The sequence below is a fragment of the Onthophagus taurus genome, chromosome 5 (genome assembly GCF_036711975.1).
Source record: "Onthophagus taurus isolate NC chromosome 5, IU_Otau_3.0, whole genome shotgun sequence".
NCBI classification, from domain to species: Eukaryota; Metazoa; Arthropoda; class Insecta; order Coleoptera; family Scarabaeidae; genus Onthophagus; species Onthophagus taurus.
In genome coordinates, this window is record NC_091970.1 from 989412 (window position 1) to 1012198 (window position 22787).

The window sequence follows — 22787 nt, forward strand, 5'->3', positions numbered from 1 at the left end:
TCAGCTCCAGCTCAAGAAAGTTGGGAAGTAAGATCAGGCGGTGATGTTTGGGTTTTGGTTATTAAAAGTGTAAAACCAAGTGATTCGGGGATTTACGTGTGCGAGATCAACAGCAATCCAATCGTTAGGAGTTTCCACAAATTGAGTGGTAAAAAACATTTTTGCATTCTCAAAAATGTTCGAGTAGCTTTATGAATAATAAACTCCTCGTACATTTACCCCCCTCTCAACTGACAACACTAAAACCACTGGGTCGGTTAAAAGTTTTAATCGCGGATTACGAGCAGGCAGCCGCGAGGTTAAAAGTTGAATAGGAGGCACCTTTTAACTTTGCGCTGTTTCCTTCGTATTCAGAGGATTATCTCTCCACAACGTTCTTTACAACGTTCGTTTCCTTTGTAGTTTTATCCAAGGATCTACAGCCACCGCAAAACGTCACCTCAGCCATTTCCGAGGGAAGTTTCGACGATTTGAAGCCGCCCGTTTTTAGTAGCCTAAACCACAATTACACCGATTGTTGTTTATCGAAAAATGTTACCGTTAATTGTTTGGGTTTTTGTAACATCCAAAGTATTTTGGAGGGAAGTACAGGGCAAGATCCTGAGCATTGTGAAAGCGATTTTCCTTCGATCGTTAAATGTATGGCTGATGGGAGAAATCATGTTCCTTGTTGTATACAAGAAAGGGTGCCGGATATTTGCCAAGATGTTTGTCGAGGAGAATACACCGCGATTACAAATAACATTAAAACCCATTTTTCTTGTTCCGCGTATACCGAGCAAACTTTAGCTTGTATTATCGAAGGAATTGGTGAGTTAAATTCAAATATGCATTAAATTAAGTGGTGTTTATGAAAATTTCTTTTAGAACTTTTACCCAAATCGCCGGAAAACCTCGAAGTTGAAGCGATAACCGAAAAATCGATCAAAATAACTTGGTCAAACCCCCCGGAAAACAACGAATCATTCCCGACTTACACCGTTAATATAACAGCATTAAAAAAATTCGATCCTCACATTTCCGAGTCGAACAATAACACTCAAGAGACGATTTTAATTAAAGTTCCCGCCCATCAAAATCAAACTTTAGTTAATAACCTCAAAGAATTTACAATGTACGAAATCACGGTGTTCGCGACGAATAACCACGGAAGTAGTTTGCCGACTTATTCAGTAAGGGCATTAACTTTAACTCCGGATACGCGAAAAAACGGCGGAAGAATTCCCCAATTACCCGATACGAGAAAATGTTGTTCCGACCGGGGAATAACCCAAAAAACGTGTTTAAATAAATTATGCGACCCCTCGATTATTGACGTCGCGGAAATTACGGATTATATGATTTGCGCCCCGTGGGCGCCCACGACTTTTAGTTGTTTAGCCGATAAATTAGATCACACCGCGTGTTGCAAAGAACGGGGATTACCCGAAAAGTGTCAACAGTTTTGTTTGGGAAATACGACGGTTAACATCGATTTTAACGTTTTTAAATGTTTCCGGTATATGGGGGAATACAAAAATTGTTTGTTCCAAGGATACGGGGTTTTACCAAGTCCCCCCACTCAAGTTCACGTCACTAACATCGACACGGAATTTGCTATTTTGCATTGGTTTACGCCGAAATCTTTGGGTGACACCGTTTTGTACTACAACGTTAAATTTAGGATGTTAACGACGTACGATAACGAGTATAGGGGGTTGTATAAAGTGCATAGTCCCTATATTTTGGAAGGATTAGAAAGCGATATGGATTATGAGTTTTTTATCGAAGCTGTTAATGCGCATGGAGTTGGGGAGCCGAGCGTTAGGATTAATTTTAGGACTGGAAGTAAGGTAATTTATTTTTTTAATTAATTAACGTTAAAGGCTGCAATCTCACGTCGAATAATTTTTTACTTCACGTCCCTACTTAGATGACGCTTATGTATTCTTATAGTAGTAAGATTTCATTACTGTATGATCTGGAGCTGTCAGAGCAGTGTTGCCAACCCTACCGATTTTCAAAATTTAACAAAGTTTTGTTAAAAGTTTTTTTGTAACATGCTCCGATTCCCAAGTGCTACCTTTAATAACTTGAAATAGCAACAAATTCATCAAATTTTCATATTTTCGTATACAGGGTGATTTATAATATACGGAGTAGACTAAATGGGTAGGTACTTGAGATCAAACTGAAGAGATTTTCTTAATAATGTTTTGTTAAAATCTTAATAGTTACATAGATATCGCATGTTAATTTTTTAAATAAGTTAGCGTCAACTTTTGAGAACCGCTGATATTCACTAAAGAACAATTAAAATACTTGTGAACGCCATCCTCATTTTTGAAGGAGCTGTCAAAGTAGACAATTTAATTGTTTAGTTTTAATACGTAATTTATGAAAAGAAATAATAGATGTTAATTTATGAAACGGATACTAATAATGTTTTAAATGCAAAATTACAAAATCTCTAAAACAAGAAAATAACATAATAATAATAATAATCTCTTTATAACATATGTTCAAAGTGCTGTCCTTGCATTTCGACGCACAACTGCGCACGACGAATCCAATTTAACGATAATCGTGGAAATCGTGGACGATTGTCCTCTGTAGCGGCAGTGATGCGATGTCGTAGTTCGTCGATTGTATTAACCTCGGTGGCATATACTCTATCCTTCATGAATCCCCATAAAAAAAGTCCAATGGGTTAAGATCGGGACTACGTGGTGGCCATGGATTAGGTCCACCTCGACCAATCCATTTTTGCCGAAAAGCATTATCGAGGAAATCTCGTAAATTACGACTAAAATGTGCAGGACAACCGTCGTGCATAAACCACATCTCACGTTGCATAAGCGGAATATCTTCCAGGAGTACTGGCAGATTTTCTTGTAAAAACTGTAAATAAGAAGTTCCATTAAGAGTTCCTAGTAATTCGAAAGGTCCTATTAACGTATTGTTCACAATTCCCGCCCATAGATTCACTCTGAATCGTTGTTGAAAAGAGCCTTGACGAATAACGTGTGGATTTTCGTCCGACCACACATGGGAATTGTGAACATTTAGAACACCATTTCTGGTAAAACAGCATTCATCCGTTACCAGTATACTGTCCGCAAAATCTGCTTCTCTGTTGGTACGATTTAGTAGCCACTCGCAAAATTGCAACCGCAAAGGATAGTCAGCGGGAGTCAGTCCTTGCACTTTTTGAAAATGATAGGGGTGTAAACCGTTACTTTTCAACGTACGCCAAACAAAATTCTGGGATACCTCGAGTTGGTGAGAAATTTGACGAGTACTCGTGCTTCGATCCGCTTCCACAATTTCTAGAATTTCTTCTTCCACATTCACTCCATGTCTGTTTAGTCTACCGCCACCAAGACCTTTCTTAGGTTGCAAATTTCCTGTCTCTCTTCCCCGCTGCATTAACCGAAGAAAAGTGTTTTCAGAAGGGATCTGTCGATTTGGATATCGTTCTAAATACAGACGTCTTGCGTGTGCAGCGTTTTCTCCAGCAGCTCCATAAATAATAAGCATATCTACGTATTCTTCGTTACTGTACATTACCATTGTATTTTTTGATTATAGTAGACGCCACGAGAGCTGGCAGTACATCATCATTTTCCGCTCTTACAAATGCCATACGTAGTTCACAAACCGCTAGAGAGTAATGTGTGTTGGAAAGAAATAGCATTAGTTTAATATGTCTGCTGTACAATTCAAATGGCCACGTCGAAAAAGTACGTCTGTTCTTCTAAGGGATATAACTCTATAATTATAACCTCAAATCGAAACGTCTTGTGAGCGTTGTCATGAATATGTTAGTGTTTTCACAAGCCGAAAATGTTTTCTTTGAAAGGAAAATCATTAAATAATATCTTTGACAATGTTTGACATATAACCTCCATTACTAACATAACCTACATTTAAATGTATGTGGTGAAATAATCTAAGTCGTACGTCCATATCTTGATTCATACCATTTTTAAGCGACCTGTCACTGCCAGCTCTCGTGGTTTCTACTATAGTAAAAATTCTAATTTTGACGTTAAATGACATTGATTATGAAAATTAAATGACATGTCCGTTGCTAGGTAACCAAGTCAACTGGATTGACAGCAATAAAAACATGGTATCAGCGGTTCTCAAAAAACAAACACCAGTTTTTGAGTGATTTAACAAATTTTTAAATAGCCGTAACTGCCATATTACAAAGATTTTATTATTGGTGCTAATCAGGCATTGCTTAAGTAACCCCGAAATATTCGCAGTTTGAATTTAAACGTAGTGTAATACCGTATATCGTAAGAAATGCTGGGCAATTAATTCAACTTTAATGCTCTATATCTTTGTGATTATTACGTTGTAGTCAAAACATTATTAAGAAAATATCTTCAGTTTGGCCCCTAGTACTTGCTCTTTTAATCTGCTCCGTATGTTATAAATCACCCTGTATATCTCGATATTGACGTATCTAAGAGCAAAAGTGCAAGAGAGCAATATTGTTAACAATAAAATTTGCTACAACTTTTGTGCTAAAAGTTTTTTTATAACATGCTCCGGTTCCCAAGTGTTACCTTTAATAACTTGAAAAAGCAACAAATACATCAAATTTTCATATTTTCGTATCTACCTCGATATTGACGTATCTAAGAGCAAAAGTGCAAGAGAGCAATATTGTTAACAATAAAATTTGCAACAATTTTTGTTACAAAAGTTTTCTTATAGCAAGCTCCGATTCCCAAGTGCTACCTTTAATAACTTGAAAAAGCAACAAATACATCAAATTTTCATATTTTCGTATATATCTCGATATTGACGTATCTAAGAGCAAAAGTGCAAGAGAGCAATATTGTTAACAATAAAATTTGCTACAACTTTTGTGCTAAAAGTTTTTTTGTAACATGCTCCGATTCCCAAGTGCTACCTTTAATAACTTGAAAGAGCAGCAAATTCATAAAATTTTCATATTTTCGCATCTATCTCGATATTGACGTATCTAAGAGCAAAAGTACAAGAGAGCAATATTGTTAACAATAAAATATGCTACAACTTTTGTGCTAAAAGTTTTTTTGTAACATGCTCCGATTCCCAAGTGCTATCTTTAATAATTTGAAAAAGCAACAAATTCATCAAATTTTCATATTTTCGTATACAGGGTGGTTCAGTTTTTAATCGGGAAACTTTACTAGGACGTAGTACTTGCCAAAATAAACAAGTTTTTTATATAAACATAGGGTCGCAACTCTTCTGTTTTCGAGCTATGAGCTGTCAAAGTTGAGCCAAAAATTTACATTTTATCTTTTATTTCGGGTATGAGTAAACCATAGAATTTGAAATTTGGTATGTATGTACTACTGGTTAATATCTTATTTTCAACCATACCTTAAACTTCCCTAGCGCCCTCTAAGGAGATGAAATTCACAGCCCCTTTGATTTTTTTATAACAACTTCTTAACGCCATGGAATATTAACAAAGAAAAATATGGGTTGTAAAGCTTATTCATTACTAGTACTTTTTTCTCTCTTTAGATTTTTCCTTAAAAATAATAGTTTTAACGTAAAAAAATAAAATATGCTATATTGTACTGTAAAGCGCTGCTATTATTAAAAAAAATTTTTCTTTATAGGTGGCTATGGAAGTTGTGCACTTACTAGGATCTAGTACTAACTAAATAACACCAATTAATTGTGATTTTCATAAGAAAAACCATAAATAAGATTAATGCCTGTCTGCACAAATTACGTTGTTTTAAACAATATTAAAAAATTGATACTCTGGTTTAATAACCGTCAAAAATTATTAATAACCAGCAATAATTATGAGGATTCACTGTAAATGAAACTTACAAGTTCTCAGAGCAAACTTTTAGAATAATTTTGGCTAAACATGGCGGCACATAGCAGTGCATGGCACGATATTTTATTTTTTTACACGGAAACTATTAACTTTAAGGAAAATACTAAAGAGACAAAAAAGTACCACTAAAGAGTGAGCTTTACAACCCATATTTTTTTATGTTCATATTCCATAGCGTTAAAAAGTTGTTATAAAAAAAACAAGGGGGTAGTGAATTTCATCCCCTAAGAGGGCGCTGGGGAAGTTTAAGGTATGGTTGAAAATAAGTTCTTAACCAGTAGTACATACGTACAAAGTTTCAAATTCTACGGTTTACTTGCAGCCGAAATACAAAACAAAATGTAAATTTTTTTCTCAAGTTTGATCGCTCATAGCTCGAAAACAAAAGAATTGTGACCCTATGTTTATATAAAAAATTTGTGTTATTTTGGCAAGTACTACATCCTAGTAAAGTTTCCCTATTAAAAACTGAACCACCCTGTATATCTCGATATTGACGTATCTAAGAGCAAAAGTGCAAGAGAGCAATATTGTTAACAATAAAATTTGCTACAACTTTTGTGCTAAAAGTTTTTTTGTAACTTGCTCCGATTCCCAAGTGCTACCTTTAATAACTTGAAAAAGCAACAAATTCATAAAATTTTCATATTTTCGTTTATATCTCAATATTGACGTATCTAAGAACAAAAGTGCTAGAGAGCAATATTGTTAACAATAAAATTTGCTACAACTTTTGTGCTAAAAGTTTTCTTATAGCAAGCTCCGATTCCCAAGTGCTATCTTTAATAATTTGAAAAAGCAACAAATTCATAAAATTTTCATATTTTCGTATCTACCTCGATATTGACGTATCTAACAGCAAAAGTGCAAGAGAGCAATGTTGTTAACAATAAAATTTGCTACAACTTTTGTGCTAAAAGTTTTTTTATAACATGCTCCGATTCCCAAGTGCTATCTTTAATAATTTGAAAAAGCAACAAATTCATCAAATTTTCATATTTTTGTATATATCTTGATATTGACGTATCTAAGAGCAAAAGTGCAACACAGCAATATTGTTAACAATAAAATTTGCTACAACTTTTGTGCTAAAAGTTTTTTTATAACATGCTCCGATTCCCAAGTGCTATCTTTAATAATTTGAAACAGCAACAAATTCATAAAATGTTCATATTTTCGCATCTATCTCGATATTGACGTATCTACCAGCAAAAGTGCAAGAGAGCAATATTGTTAACAATAAAATTTGCTACAATTTTTGTGCTAAAAGTTTTTTTATAACATGCTCCGATTCCCAAGTGCTACCTTTAATAACTTTGAAAAAGCAACAAATTCATAAAATTTTCATATTTTCGTATATATCTCGATATTGACGTATCTAAGAGCAAAAGTGCAAGAGAGCAATATTGTTAACAATAAAATTTGCTACAACTTTTGTGCTAAAAGTTTTCTTATAACATGCTCCGATTCCCAAGAGCTATCTTTAATAACTTGAAAGAGCAACAAATTCATAATTTTCATATTTTCGTATATATCTCGATATTGACGTATCTAAGAGCAAAAGTGCAAGAGAGCAATATTGATAACAATAAAATTTGCTACAATTTTTGTGCTAAAAGTTTTTTTGTAGCATGCTGCAATTTCTAAGGGTTACCTTTAATAACTTGAAACAGCAACAAATTCATAAAATTTTCATATTTTCGTATATATCTCGATATTGACGTATCTAAGAGCAAAAGTGTAAGAGAGCAATATTGTTAACAATAAAATTTGCAACAATTTTTGTTAAAAAAGTTTTCTTATAGCAAGCTCCGATTCTCAAGTGTTATCTTTAATAACTTGAAAGAGCAACAAATTCATAATTTTCATATTTTCGTATCTACCTCGATATTGACGTATCTAAGACTAAAAGTGCAAGAGAGCAATATTGTTAACAATCAAATTTGCAACAATTTTTGTTACAAAAGTTTTCTTATAGCAAGCTCCGATTCTCAAGTGCTACCTTTAATAACTTGAAATAGCAACAAATTCATAAAATTTTCATATTTTCGTATATATCTCGATATTGACGTATCTAAGAGGAAAAGTGCAAGAGAGCAATATTGTTAACAATAAAATTTGCTACAACTTTTGTGCTAAAAGTTTTTTTATAACATGCTCCGATTCCCAAGTGCTACCTTTAATAACTTGAAATAGCAACAAATTCATCAAATTTTCATATTTTCATATCTACCTCGATATTGACTTATCTAAGAGCAAAAGTGCAAGAGAGCAATATTGTTAACAATAAAATTTGCTACAACTTTTGTGCTAAAAGTTTTTTTGTAACATGCTCCGATTCCCAAGTGCTACCTTTAATAACTTGAAATAGCAACAAATTCATAAAATTTTCATATTTTCGTATATATCTCGATATTGACGTATCTAAGAGCAAAAGTGCAAGAGAGCAATATTGTTAACAATAAAATTTGCTACAACTTTTGTGCTAAAAGTTTTTTTATAACATGCTCCGATTCCCAAGTGTTATCTTTAATAACTTGAAAGAGCAACAAATTCATCAAATTTTCATATTTTCGTATCTACCTCGATATTGACGTATCTGAGAGCAAAAGTGCAATATTGTTAACAATAAAATTTGCAACAATTTTTGTTACAAAAGTTTTCTTATAGCAAGCTCCGATTCGAAATAGCAACAAATTTAATAAATTACAAGGTAAAATTAAGTGTAATTGTTACTCTGTTCTTTAATAAAGTTATTTGTAATAATCATAACAATTAACAACATCTTTTGATCCATTTCCCAGGATTACCACCTTGAACGTAAAACTTATAAACGATGGTATGTTGATAGGTTTCGCCGGGGCGTAAAATTGAATTAGGAAAATTTGTGTGATAAATCGCGTTGGGGTAATTTTGCGTCCGAAACGCGATCCCTCCATGTCTTTTATAAATCGCGTCGTTCTTCCCGTGAATTCGCCCATCTTTATAACAATTAGGGATTATAATTCCTTTCGGTTTCCTTTTCGGCATTATAATACTATCGTTTCGTTTATTATTTATTGTGTTATTGCTTGTTTTAGATTGAGTCCCATTCATTAAACTTGTGTATTTAGCCAAAATTTCTTTCGAACTATTTTTACTCTCACTTTTAAACACATCCCGATCAACATTTTGGGAGATATCCATAATTTGATAAATTGCTGTTTCAACGTCGACTTCATTTTCGACAGCTTTTTTCGCGATTTCTTTAATTTCAAGTAAATAACTAAGCTGTAAATCTTTCGAGATGTGCTCAGCCTCGAAATCGGGCATCTCTTCCTCGCCAACATTTCCGTTTAAATCTTTCTTTGGGTATTTACACCGTGTTAATTTCCCGATTAATCCGATTAATTTTTCTTCATCTTCTCCGGATTTATCGCCGTTATCATTAAATTCTTCATCACTATTTAACATAATATAATAAATCGAATCGAGGATTTTAAAAACATCATCGTCAGTTTCGGATAAGCAATCGGATGATTTATATGGAAAAGGGCAAGTTTTGATTAACCCAGATCCAAAATCATTCCCAGTACTAAAATTAACCCCCCACTGGTTGCTATAAACCTCCAAAATCCTTCCAGAAGGAACGTGTAAAGCCCTCGCAGCGAAACATATCCCTTGATCGATCCCTTTATTAACACAATAATTTTGGTCGAAACCATCATCAGGAACAACCCCTAAACAGCTTTTTAAAACAATCGGAATTTGGAAATCGAATTCGGTGTTAACGACGTTTTGTATATCCCCCGTTGGAAGTTTATCGGGGAGTTTATTTTCGTCATAAATGGTGTAACAATTCGAATTTATTGTTACGGTGTGTTTATAAAGCTCTTCCGGGCCGCTTTGATGGCCCGCCAAATTAAAATATAACAAATTCGAGAGATTTACCAATGTGGGTTTGGTCGTTGAAGCTTCCATGTTGATGGTGAATTCGTTTTTTGTGGATAATTCGAATGTGATTCTGACTGTTAAGGTTCCGGGGAATCCTTCGTCTAAATCTGGTGATATGTAACTTAGGATTACTTTGGTTCCATCGACGTAAGGGGTAAAAATAACTCCATCGAATCCGGTTATTCCACCGTTATAATTGTGTTTACCTGTAATAAAAAACCACGAATGTAATAAAATACCAAGTAGGTAATGTTAAATTACTAGATAATAAATGGAAGTTAATAAAAACAGTTAAGAGTCAATTAAAGTCGTGTAAAAAGCAAGTTAATTTTATTTCATCATTATCATTCGAAGAATGCTAAGAGTTTTTACACTAAATAGAAGATCTATTGGTGTTTATCTAGTGTTCTATGGGTAGAATCTATCCTTTCCTTAATAGTATGTGGTCTTCTGCCAATAGCTTGTAATCATTTAGTAGTATCGACTCTTTTATAAGCAGTGTCTAGTCTCCATTAGTACTATCTAGTCTTCTGCCAACAATATCTAATCTTCTACAAATTGCAGATAGTCTCTTTCCAGCAGTATTTAGTCTTGCCAACAGTATCTAGCGTTTTGCCAGCAGCATCTACTCTTCTAAGACCAAGTCTTCTATGTATAATCTCAATTACAGTATTTAGTCTTCAACAAATAGTACCTAATGTTCCATAAGCAGTATCTACTCTTCTACAGGTAGTATCTAGTCTTCTACAAACAGTATCTATAAAGGCAATCAAAGATTTTCAAGAATCCTACCTTCTATTAGCAATATATAACCTTTTATAAGCTATGTATAGTCTCCATTAGCAGTATCTAGTCTTTTACAAGTAACATTTAGTTCTCTACAAGTAGTATATGGTATTTTTTCAGCAGTATCTTGTCTTCTTAGACCAAATCTTCTATAAGACCTATCAAAACTTCCATTAGCACAGTTCTGTCTTCTTTTGGCAATATATAATCCTTTTTTTTAGTAATGTCTAGTCCTGTGGCAGCTGTATCAGATACTCTAGAGAATATCTAGTCTTTTACCAGCAGTATCTAGCCTTCTTAGAGCGGTATCTACTCTTCTGTCAACAGTATATAGTTTTCTGTTAGCAGTATCTGGTCTTCTAAGAGCGTGCAAGCAGTATCTAGTCTTTTACTAGTAGTATCTAGTTTTCAACAAGTAATATCTGGCCTTTTTCCAGCAGTATCACGTCTTCTTAGAGCAAATCTTCTATAAGACCTATCAAAACTGCCATTAGCACAGTTCTGTATTCTTTTAGCAATATATAATCCTTTTTTAGCAATGTCTTGTCCCGTGGCAGCCGTATCAAGTACTCTAGGGAATATCTAGTCTTTCGCAAGTACTATTTAGTCTTTTACCAGCAGTATCTAGCCTTCTTAGAGCGGTATCTACTCTTCTGTCAACAGTATATAGTTTTCTGTTAGCAGTATCTGGTCTTCTAAGAGCGTGTAAGCAGTATCTAGTCTTTTACCAGTAGTATCTAGTTCTCTACAAGTAGTATCTGGTCTTTTTCCAGCAGTATCACGTCTTCTTAGAGCAAATCTTCTATAAGACCTATCAAAACTTCCATTAGCACAGTTCTGTATTCTTTTGGCAATATATAATCCTTTTTTAGCAATGTCTAGTCCTGTGGGAGCCGTATCAAGTACTCTAGGGAATATCTACTCTTTCGCAGACACTATTTAGTCTTTTACCAGCAGTGTCTAGTCTAATTTAGCAGTATATAAAGTCGTCTTCTTAAGAGCGATCTATGAGTGATCTATAAGAGCGATCCATATTTCTATTAGTAGAATCTTGTACATTATATAGTCTTGTTTTATCAGTATCTAGTCCTTTAATGGCAGTATCACGTTCTCTGACAGCAGATGTAATGTTCTGCCAGCAGTATCTAGCCTTCTGCCAGAAGTATCTAACCTTTTTAGAGTAGTATCTAGTCCTCTTAGAGCAGTATCTACTCTTCTGCCAATAGTATCTAGTTTTCTGTTAGAAATATCTTGTCTACTACCAATAACATCTAGTCTTGTAAGTGTGATAACTTGTCCTTTTTGGAATTTTCACATTAGTTTATTATTTAATAATGGTTTAATAAAATCATAAATAAAGCAAGATAAAATAACACTAAAAAGCAATATTATTTCGTTTTCAGTTTTTTTATTACATATTACAGTGGTTCACTCTGCGTGCTCATCAAATAAGAGTTCAGCAGAGTTCATTGTTTGTTACTTAAATGCTATTTCTAATTAATTATATTTATGGACTATACAAGACCATGTAAGCAGTATTTAGTCTTTAATAAGGAGAATATAGTTTTTTCTACCAGAATCTAGACTTCAATAATTACGTGCTAATTCCATTAGCAAATTTTGTCTTCTACCAGCAATATTTATTTTTTTACATGCAGTGTCTTATCTAGCTTATCGCCAGCTATATCTAGTCTTCTATTAAGAGTTTATAGTCTTCTGGGAGCAGTATGTAGTCTTTTTTACAGCATTATCTAATCTTTTTAAAGCAAGTCTTCTATAAGGGTGTTTAAAACTTCCATTAAAAGAAGGTTGTCTTCTGTTAGCAATATCTAGTATTGTTTTACCAGTGTCTGGTCCTTTGGCGGCAGTGTCAAGTTCTCTAAAAGCATTATCTAGTCTTCTGCTAGCAGTATCTAACCTTCTACCAGCTGTATCTAGTCTTCTAAGAGCAGTAATTATCAAATGTTTTAATTATTAGTCTTCTATTAACATTGTTGAGTGTTCTAAAAACAGTATATAGTTATCTATAAACAGTATTTAGTCTTTTTCTAGCACTATCCTATCTTCCTAAAGCAAGGCATCTATAAGAGCGACCAAAACTTCTATTAGTAAAATCTTGTTATTATCTAGTCTTCTTTTACCAGTGTCTAGTTCTTAGGCGGCAGTATCTAGTATTCTGAGAGCAGTATCTAGTGTTCTGAAAGCAGTATTTAGTCTTCTTAGAGCAAGTCTTCTATAAAGTTAGCAATATCTTGTCTTGTTTTAGCAGTATCCAGTTCTTTAGTGACAGTATCTAGCCTTCTTAGAACAGTATCTACTCTTCTGTTAGAATTTAACCTATTTAGAGTAGTATCTAGTCCTCTTAGAGTAGTAGTTACTCTTGTGTCAGCAGTATCTTATTTTCTGTTAGCATTATTTAGTCTTTTATAAGGAGAATCTTGTCTTCTGAAAGCAGTATCCAGTTTTATACCAGCAATATCTCGTCTTCAAAGAGCATGTAAGCAGTATCTAATTTTCAACTAGCAGTATCTATTCTTTTACATGCGGTGTCTTATCTAGCCTTCTGCCAGCTATATCTAGACTTCTGATACTTGGGATACCAACTTTATTGATGACACTTTGATGATAGACAAATTTATCATTATTGAAAGAAAGTGTAATGAAAGAATAATCATTGGTGTTACTAAAATCTAACTAAACCAAGAAATTATTAGCAACTATGTAAGAAACACCATATCTAGCAGTTGAAAAATCTGCAAATGTAATTATGTAAGATATGACATTTAAAAATCGTTGCCAACTTCACACCATTAACCAAAAGTTAGGTTATAAATTAATTTAAACGTCAAATTAATACGGACTTGTCATAAAATTTAAGACACTCATGTTATAAAATCGTTTAAGTCTAATTTTAAAGATAAAAAATTATTTACCTTCATTTGAAGATACCCAATACTGTTTTCCATCAATAACAAAAGTACTATTTTCAATATAACTCGTCACTCTTCCCAACGTTGCACCAAACGGATACGTATCATAATAAACATAACCAGCCAAATCTTTATACCCCAAAGCGATATCATCAACAACTCCCTTTTTATTCGGCATTTTAATGCTTCTTATTCTTGCCCCGTAAGTAATCACTTCCACTTCGATTTTGTTATGATTACTCCAAGTGTATCGAAAAACTTTTTCCCGGCATCCTTTCGCATTTTGAATCATTCCAAAAACATCCTCAGTTAGTGTAATATTTTTGTTATCAACATAAATTTTTGATTGAGAACCATTTTTAGGTTTATCGACTTTTTTAGGGATTTCAGGAGGATCCACTTTACTTGGGTCGGGTTTTACATCATCTTTAACATCTTGTTTAGACATTTTTTTTTATTTTTGAGTTCAAATACTATTAATTTTGATTAATTTTTTCCAAAAATTGATTTTACGTAATTAATTAATTAGTGTCATTTATTTTATGTCAATATTCTTTTATTCTCAGGTAATCGAAGAAGAAATCGAGCAATCCTTAACATACAACGTCACGGAATGTTGCATCGAAGCAGATTTAAGCGACCACTGCCTCCCAATATGTTCTTACAACGCGAATATGACCGATATTAAAACTCTCGCTGGAGTTTGTGCGTCGGAATTCCATAAAATCGTGCGATGTGGAGCTGGTGGAAGAAATCATGGTTCTTGTTGTTCCCGGCGTGGGGTTCCCCCAGCTTGCGTTTCGTTATGCTCGGGAGTTATCGTGGATTCTTTGTTGTTAACAGCAACTACGTGTATGCCGTACATCGGAAATATAGCTTTGTGTTTTGAGGAAGGTACCGGGAAATTACCTGGACCAGTTTCTGATTTACACGCGGATGTTTTAGAAGATAACTCGGTTGTGTTAGAGTGGGAACCCCCGACGGATGGAAGTCAAGTTATCGATTATGAGATTCATTACCAAAAAGTTGATAACATGTCGATACATGAAACTTTATTAAAACTAGATCATCAATTAAACGTTACAGAAACTTCAATTATCTTAAAAGACTTAGAAATTGATGGGTTGTATCATATGTTTGTGGTTTCGCGGAACAAATTTGGAACATCTCTTCCGTCTTCTATGTTAATGATTAAAGTTAGAAGAAATGTGCAAGTTAATGGGGTTACTTCCCCACCTCATTCTTTAGCCGTTGCGAGTCATAGTGCAACTTGGGTCACCATTTCTTGGCAACCCCCTGAATTTAGCCACCCATCAGAACGAATCATTTACAATTTATTTTATAAATCATCATCAGAGGAAGCTTTTAATATCACAAACACAACAGTTACAACTCACATGATCGATGGATTATCCCCAAACACTCAATATATTGTTTATGTTAAAGCCATTTCGAAAAAAGGGGCGAGCTTACCATCGGAAACTTTAATCGCTTGGACCGATCCCGCTTATCCAGCGTTTGTCGAAGTAATTTTAACACATTTTACTAATTTTAGTTTTGATTTGTTGCTGTTTTAGCCTCCAACTGTTCATCCAATTAATTTAGTCATCGAAGGAAGTAGTATGACCATTCTTTGTATTGCTATGGGGACTCCTATGCCGACAATTTCATTGTATATCACCGGGCGATTGGTTCGACAAGAAACAACTCGTCATATGGTGACTGTTGTTCATAATGTTACAAGAGATATGGATGAAATTTCTTGTTATGCCGATAATGGGTATGGTACACCGATGCAAGCTTCAAAAAAGATTACAATTAGTCGTAAGTAAACACTTTATCGATAAACAATCAAATTTTGAAATTATGTCAAAATGACATTTCATTTTCATTCAAGTTTATGAACGCACCCATTGGTGACGTTCAACAAACGTCAAATTTCTCCCAATTTTAGCAAACGCCTATGATTCATTATTAATTTATTAATATTCTTAATTAATAGAAATTAAACAATAAATTAATAATTTTTAATAATTAATAATTTTAACAAAAATTAAAAACTTTGACGATTGTTGAACGTGGCCAATGGATACGTTCATAAACCGTTAACGTTTGCAAATGGCCGCCATTTCAATAAACGTCAAATTTGTATGATTTCGTTTAGAAAGATATTTTTTTTTAAATATCGTTATATGAAGTAAAAAATGAGAAAATATCCCATAATGGTATTGAGTTCAATCAAATTTTGACGTTAAAAAATATGTTAACGTCAAATTTTGAAATTAATTATGTCAAAATAACGGTTTATGAACGCACCCATTGGTGACGTTCAACAAACGTCAACGTTTGCAAATTTCGTCTAATTTTAGCAAACGCCTATGATTCATTATTAATTTATTAATATTCTTAATTAATAGAAATTAAACAATAAATTAATAATTTTTAATAATCAATAATTTTAACGAAAATTAAAAACTTGGACGGTTGTTGAACGTGGCCAATGGATACGTTCATAAACCGTTAACGTTTGTAAATGGCCGCCATTTCAATAAACGTCAAATTTGTATGATTTCGTTTAGAAAGAGATTTTTTTTTAAATATCGTTATTATATGAAGTAAAAAATGAGAAAATACCCCATAATGGTGTTGAGTTAGTTAGAGATTGTAAAAAAGGATGCCACAGACGACGTTGAGGAAAACCGAAAACAATATTGGAGGATAACTTAATTAGAAGGAACGAGGTTGAGATGAGGAAAATGATATGATGTTCATGATATCGCAGAAAATCAACGCCGATGCTTATCAAAATTAAGAAGAATATTGCGAAATATCAAAAACGATGTTGAGAGATATCAGAGACGATTTTAATCGATATTAAGTTGATAAATGAACAATATTATGGATGTTATATGCGATGTTGCTGAAGATCAGCGCAGGATCTTAAGAAATATGAGAGATGATGTTTCTAACATTGTTGCTAGATGATGGTGAGATATTAATACACCAAGAAATTGCATTGACTCAGGTAGGAGAGAAACCATAATTGATCATATCTGTCTTAATGTTGAGATATATCATAAATGATGCTAAAAGATATCAAGGGCAATGTTTAATGATATCAAAGACGATATTGTTAGATGATAAGATGTTGGGACAGACAAGATGTTAAGGATGAAACTGTAATTAGTCAAGAAAGCTTTATGTCAGAAACAAATTGTTGAGGAAGACTCTGTAACGATATTTGGAGATATCAAGAAAGATGTTGATAAATGATACTGATGATGTTAATAGGCTAGGATATTATTAAAAGATGTCAATTGATACCAAGGAAGAAAAAAACTGTTAAAGGGCTAAGGCAATATTGCAATATCTATCAATATCTACAATATATAGGGAAATAATAGAAGATATGAGATTTATTTTGGAAATTGTTGAGAAAGTGAGATAAAAAGGAAAGAAATGTGTTAGAGGTTATATTGGGAAGAATGTAAAGTGATGCTAGAGACGATGTGAAAAAATGCCAACCCCAATATTTAACGAAATCAATACCGATATTATCTATAATTGAAATTGTGCAATAATTGAACTGAAAGTCAATGGAATCGATATAAATAAAATCGTTTTTATAGCAACTGATGGAGCCAAAAGTAATCTTGGTAAAAACACTCTACCATTTTAGTTTAAAAATTTCCTCGAAGAAATAGATATCCACTTTGCAAAAATTCTGCTGCTAAAATTCAACTTCATGGCAGATACCACAATGAAACTAAATGAACTAAATCTAAAACTGCAAGGTACTTCTTTTTGTTAAAGACAGAGAGTATATAGATAGATTCGCTGAGAGATTCAAGCAATTCAAAACAAACAAAAATACTCTCGCGTTCAAAGTAAATCCTCTCAACACAAATACAAATGAGATCAATATTGAGCAATTTGGAATTGATTTGAAAATTTGTAGTGGCTCCTTAAAAATTGGGAAGTTTTGTAAATTGTAACTCTTGGCTCTTCTTGAAACAGAAGATTGAATGGAAGACTAAATACTGCTTAGGAAGACTTATTAATATTTGCAGAAGATTAGATGCTGCTTGGGAAGGCTTCTTAGTGCTTGCGAAAGACTATTTTATGCTTGCAGAAGATTATATACTACTTAGAAAGACTCCTTACTACTTCGAAAAGCTACATACTGCTTTTAAATACTCTCTTGCTGCTGGCATAAGACTAAATATTGCTTAGGAAAGCTTCTTAGTGCTTGCAGAAGATCATATACTGCTTAGAAAGACTCTTTACTACTTCCAAAGAGCTAGATACTGTTTCTAAATATACTTTTACTACTGGAAAAGTTCTAAATACTGCTTAGGAAGACTTGTTAATGCTTGATGCTGCTTGGGAAGGCTACTTAATGCTTGTAGAAGACAATTTCCTGTTTGCAGAAGATTATATGCTTCTTACAAAGACTCCTTACTACTTTCAAAAGCTACATACTGCTTTTAAATACTCTTTTGCTACTGGCAAAAGACTAAATACTGCTTAGGAAAGCTTCTTAGTGCTTGCAGAAGATCATATACTGCTTAGAAAGACTCTTTACTACATCCAAAGAGCTGGATACTGTTTCTAAATATTCCTTTACTACTGGAAAAGTACTAAATACTGCTTAGGAAGACTTGTTAATGCTTGATGCTGCTTGGAAAGGCTACTTAATGCTTGTAGAAGACAATTTCCTGTTTGCAGAAGATTATATGTTGCTTACAAAGACTCCTTACTACTTTCAAAAGCTACATACTGCTTTTAAATACTCTCTTGCTACTACCAAAATACTAAATACTGCTTAGGAAAGCTTCTTAGTGCTTGCAGAAGATCATATACTGCTTAGAAAGACTCTTTACTACTTCTAAAGAGCTAGATACTGTTTCTAAATATTCCTTTACTACTGGAAAAGTACTAAATACTGCTTAGGAAGACTTGTTAATGCTTGATGCTGCTTGGGAAGGCTACTTAATGCTTGTAGAAGACAATTTCCTGTTTGCAGAAGATTATATGCTGCTTACAAAGATTCCTTACTACTTTCAAAAGCTACATACTGCTTTTAAATACTCTCTTGCTACTGGCAAAAGATTAAATACTGCTTAGGAAAGCTTCTTAGTGCTTGCAGAAGATCATATACTGCTTAGAAAGACTCTTTACTACTTCCAAAGAGCTAGATACTGTTTCTAAATATTCCTTTACTACTGGAAAAGTACTAAATACTGCTTAGGAAGACTTCTGAATGCTTGATGCTGCTTGGGAAAGCTACTTAATGCTTGTAGAAGACAATTTCCTGTTTACAGAAGATTATATGCTGCTTACAAAGACTCGTTACTACTTTCAAAAGCTACATACTGCTTTTAAATACTCTTTTGCTACTGGCAAAAGATTAAATACTGCTTAGGAAAGCTTCTTAGTGCTTGCAGAAGATCATATACTGCTTAGAAAGACTCTTTACTACTTCCAAAGAGCTAGATACTGTTTCTAAATATACTTTTACTACTGGAAAAGTTCTAAATACTGCTTAGGAAGACTTGTTAATGCTTGATGCTGCTTGGGAAGGCTACTTAATGCTTGTAGAAGACAATTTCCTGTTTGCAGAAGATTATATGCTTCTTACAAAGACTCCTTACTACTTTCAAAAGCTACATACTGCTTTTAAATACTCTTTTGCTACTGGCAAAAGACTAAATACTGCTTAGGAAAGCTTCTTAGTGCTTGCAGAAGATCATATACTGCTTAGAAAGACTCTTTACTACATCCAAAGAGCTGGATACTGTTTCTAAATATTCCTTTACTACTGGAAAAGTACTAAATACTGCTTAGGAAGACTTGTTAATGCTTGATGCTGCTTGGAAAGGCTACTTAATGCTTGTAGAAGACAATTTCCTGTTTGCAGAAGATTATATGTTGCTTACAAAGACTCCTTACTACTTTCAAAAGCTACATACTGCTTTTAAATACTCTCTTGCTACTACCAAAATACTAAATACTGCTTAGGAAAGCTTCTTAGTGCTTGCAGAAGATCATATACTGCTTAGAAAGACTCTTTACTACTTCTAAAGAGCTAGATACTGTTTCTAAATATTCCTTTACTACTGGAAAAGTACTAAATACTGCTTAGGAAGACTTGTTAATGCTTGATGCTGCTTGGGAAGGCTACTTAATGCTTGTAGAAGACAATTTCCTGTTTGCAGAAGATTATATGCTGCTTACAAAGATTCCTTACTACTTTCAAAAGCTACATACTGCTTTTAAATACTCTCTTGCTACTGGCAAAAGATTAAATACTGCTTAGGAAAGCTTCTTAGTGCTTGCAGAAGATCATATACTGCTTAGAAAGACTCTTTACTACTTCCAAAGAGCTAGATACTGTTTCTAAATATTCCTTTACTACTGGAAAAGTACTAAATACTGCTTAGGAAGACTTCTGAATGCTTGATGCTGCTTGGGAAAGCTACTTAATGCTTGTAGAAGACAATTTCCTGTTTACAGAAGATTATATGCTGCTTACAAAGACTCGTTACTACTTTCAAAAGCTACATACTGCTTTTAAATACTCTTTTGCTACTGGCAAAAGATTAAATACTGCTTAGGAAAGCTTCTTAGTGCTTGCAGAAGATCATATACTGCTTAGAAAGACTCTTTACTACTTCCAAAGAGCTAGATACTGTTTCTAAATATACTTTTACTACTGGAAAAGTTCTAAATACTGCTTAGGAAGACTTGTTAATGCTTGATGCTGCTTGGGAAGGCTACTTAATGCTTGTAGAAGACAATTTCCTGTTTGCAGAAGATTATATGCTTCTTACAAAGACTCCTTACTACTTTCAAAAGCTACATACTGCTTTTAAATACTCTTTTGCTACTGGCAAAAGACTAAATACTGCTTAGGAAAGCTTCTTAGTGCTTGCAGAAGATCATATACTGCTTAGAAAGACTCTTTACTACATCCAAAGAGCTGGATACTGTTTCTAAATATTCCTTTACTACTGGAAAAGTACTAAATACTGCTTAGGAAGACTTGTTAATGCTTGATGCTGCTTGGAAAGGCTACTTAATGCTTGTAGAAGACAATTTCCTGTTTGCAGAAGATTATATGTTGCTTACAAAGACTCCTTACTACTTTCAAAAGCTACATACTGCTTTTAAATACTCTCTTGCTACTACCAAAATACTAAATACTGCTTAGGAAAGCTTCTTAGTGCTTGCAGAAGATCATATACTGCTTAGAAAGACTCTTTACTACTTCCAAAGAGCTAGATACTGTTTCTAAATATTCCTTTACTACTGGAAAAGTACTAAATACTGCTTAGGAAGACTTGTTAATGCTTGATGCTGCTTGGGAAGGCTACTTAATGCTTGTAGAAGACAATTTCCTGTTTGCAGAAGATTATATGCTGCTTACAAAGATTCCTTACTACTTTCAAAAGCTACATACTGCTTTTAAATACTCTCTTGCTACTGGCAAAAGATTAAATACTGCTTAGGAAAGCTTCTTAGTGCTTGCAGAAGATCATATACTGCTTAGAAAGACTCTTTACTACTTCCAAAGAGCTAGATACTGTTTCTAAATATTCCTTTACTACTGGAAAAGTACTAAATACTGCTTAGGAAGACTTCTGAATGCTTGATGCTGCTTGGGAAAGCTACTTAATGCTTGTAGAAGACAATTTCCTGTTTACAGAAGATTATATGCTGCTTACAAAGACTCGTTACTACTTTCAAAAGCTACATACTGCTTTTAAATACTCTTTTGCTACTGGCAAAAGATTAAATACTGCTTAGGAAAGCTTCTTAGTGCTTGCAGAAGATCATATACTGCTTAGAAAGACTCTTTACTACTTCCAAAGAGCTAGATACTGTTTCTAAATATACTTTTACTACTGGAAAAGTTCTAAATACTGCTTAGGAAGACTTGTTAATGCTTGATGCTGCTTGGGAAGGCTACTTAATGCTTGTAGAAGACAATTTCCTGTTTGCAGAAGATTATATGCTGCTTACAAAGACTCCTTACTACTTTCAAAAGCTACATACTGCTTTTAAATACTCTCTTGCTACTGGCAAAAGATTAAATACTGCTTAGGAAAGCTTCTTAGTGCTTGCAGAAGATCATATACTGCTTAGAAAGACTCTTTACTACTTCCAAAGAGCTAGATACTGTCTCTAAATATACTTTTACTACTGGAAAAGTTCTAAATATTGCTTAGGAAGACTTGTTAATGCTTGATGCTGCTTGGGAAGGCTACTTAATGCTTGTAGAAGACAATTTCCTGTTTGCAGAAGATTATATGCTGCTTACAAAGACTCCTTACTACTTCCAAAAGCTACATACTGCTTTTAAATACTCTCTTGCTACTACCAAAAGACTAAATACTGCTTAGGAAAGCTTCTTAGTGCTTGCAGAAGATCATATACTGCTTAGAAAGACTCTTTACTACTTCCAAAGAGCTAGATACTGTCTCTAAATATACTTTTACTACTGGAAAAGTTCTAAATATTGCTTGGGAAGACTTGTTAATGCTTGATGCTGCTTGGGAAGGCTACTTAATGCTTGTAGAAGACAATTTCCTGTTTGCAGAAGATTATATGCTGCTTACAAAGACTCCTTACTACTTCCAAAAGCTACATACTGCTTTTAAATACTCTCTTGCTACTGACAAAAGACTAAATACTGCTTAGGAAAGCTTCTTAATACTTGCAGAAGATTATATACTGCTTAGAACGACTCCTTACTACTTCCAAAGAGCTAGATACTGTTTCTAAATATACTTTTACTACTGGAAAAGTTCTAAATACTGCTTAGGAAGACTTGTTAATGCTTGATGCTGCTTGGGAAGGCTACTTAATGCTTGTAGAAGACAATTTCCTGTTTGCAGAAGATTATATGCTGCTTACAAAGACTCCTTACTACTTCCAAAAGCTACATATTGCTTTTAAATACTCTCTTGCTACTGACAAAAGATTAAATACTGCTTAGGAAAGCTTCTTAATACTTGCAGAAGATTATATACTGCTTAGAACGACTCCTTACTACTTCCAAAGAGCTAGATACTATTTCTAAATATACTTTTACTACTGGAAAAGTTCTAAATACTGCTTAGGAAAACTTGTTAATGCTTGATGCTGCTTGGGAAGGCTACTTAATGCTTGTAGAAGACAATTTCCTGTTTACAGAAGATTATATGCTGCTTACAAAGACTCCTTACTACTTTCAAAAGCTACATACTGCTTTTAAATACTCTCTTGCTACTACCAAAAGACTAAATACTGCT

At 33.7% G+C, this 22787-nt stretch overlaps 2 protein-coding genes across 2 annotated transcripts in view; one reads left to right on the forward strand and one right to left on the reverse strand.

The window, feature by feature from the left end:
- The window catches only part of LOC111413558 (Ig-like and fibronectin type-III domain-containing protein 2), an 83892-nt gene that overhangs the window by 57661 nt on the left and 3444 nt on the right, over positions 1-22787 (forward strand). Inside the window, exons 5-9 of the mRNA XM_023044573.2 lie at positions 5-148; positions 403-810; positions 868-1832; positions 14058-15017; positions 15069-15315. Of these exons, the coding sequence (XP_022900341.2) occupies positions 5-148; positions 403-810; positions 868-1832; positions 14058-15017; positions 15069-15315 (2724 nt within the window). The remainder of the gene's footprint in view (positions 1-4; positions 149-402; positions 811-867; positions 1833-14057; positions 15018-15068; positions 15316-22787) is intronic.
- On the reverse strand, positions 8549-14000 carry LOC139429741 (galactose mutarotase-like). Its single transcript, XM_071195774.1, has 2 exons — positions 13495-14000; positions 8549-9981 (listed from the first exon to the last, which is right to left on the reverse strand). Exons 1-2 carry the CDS (start codon positions 13937-13939, stop codon positions 8618-8620), a joined length of 1809 nt encoding a protein of 602 aa, XP_071051875.1. The 5' UTR covers positions 13940-14000; the 3' UTR covers positions 8549-8617.

Bases quoted from the DNA above. Each gene is read 5' to 3' on its own strand.
- LOC139429741 (XM_071195774.1), bottom strand. From the start codon at position 13,939: ATGTCTAAACAAGATGTTAAAGATGATGTAAAACCCGACCCAAGTAAA. The intron at 9,982-13,494 runs GTAAATAATTTT...TTTTTATTACAG, and splicing joins TTGGGTATCTTCAAATGAAG to GTAAACACAATTATAACGGT.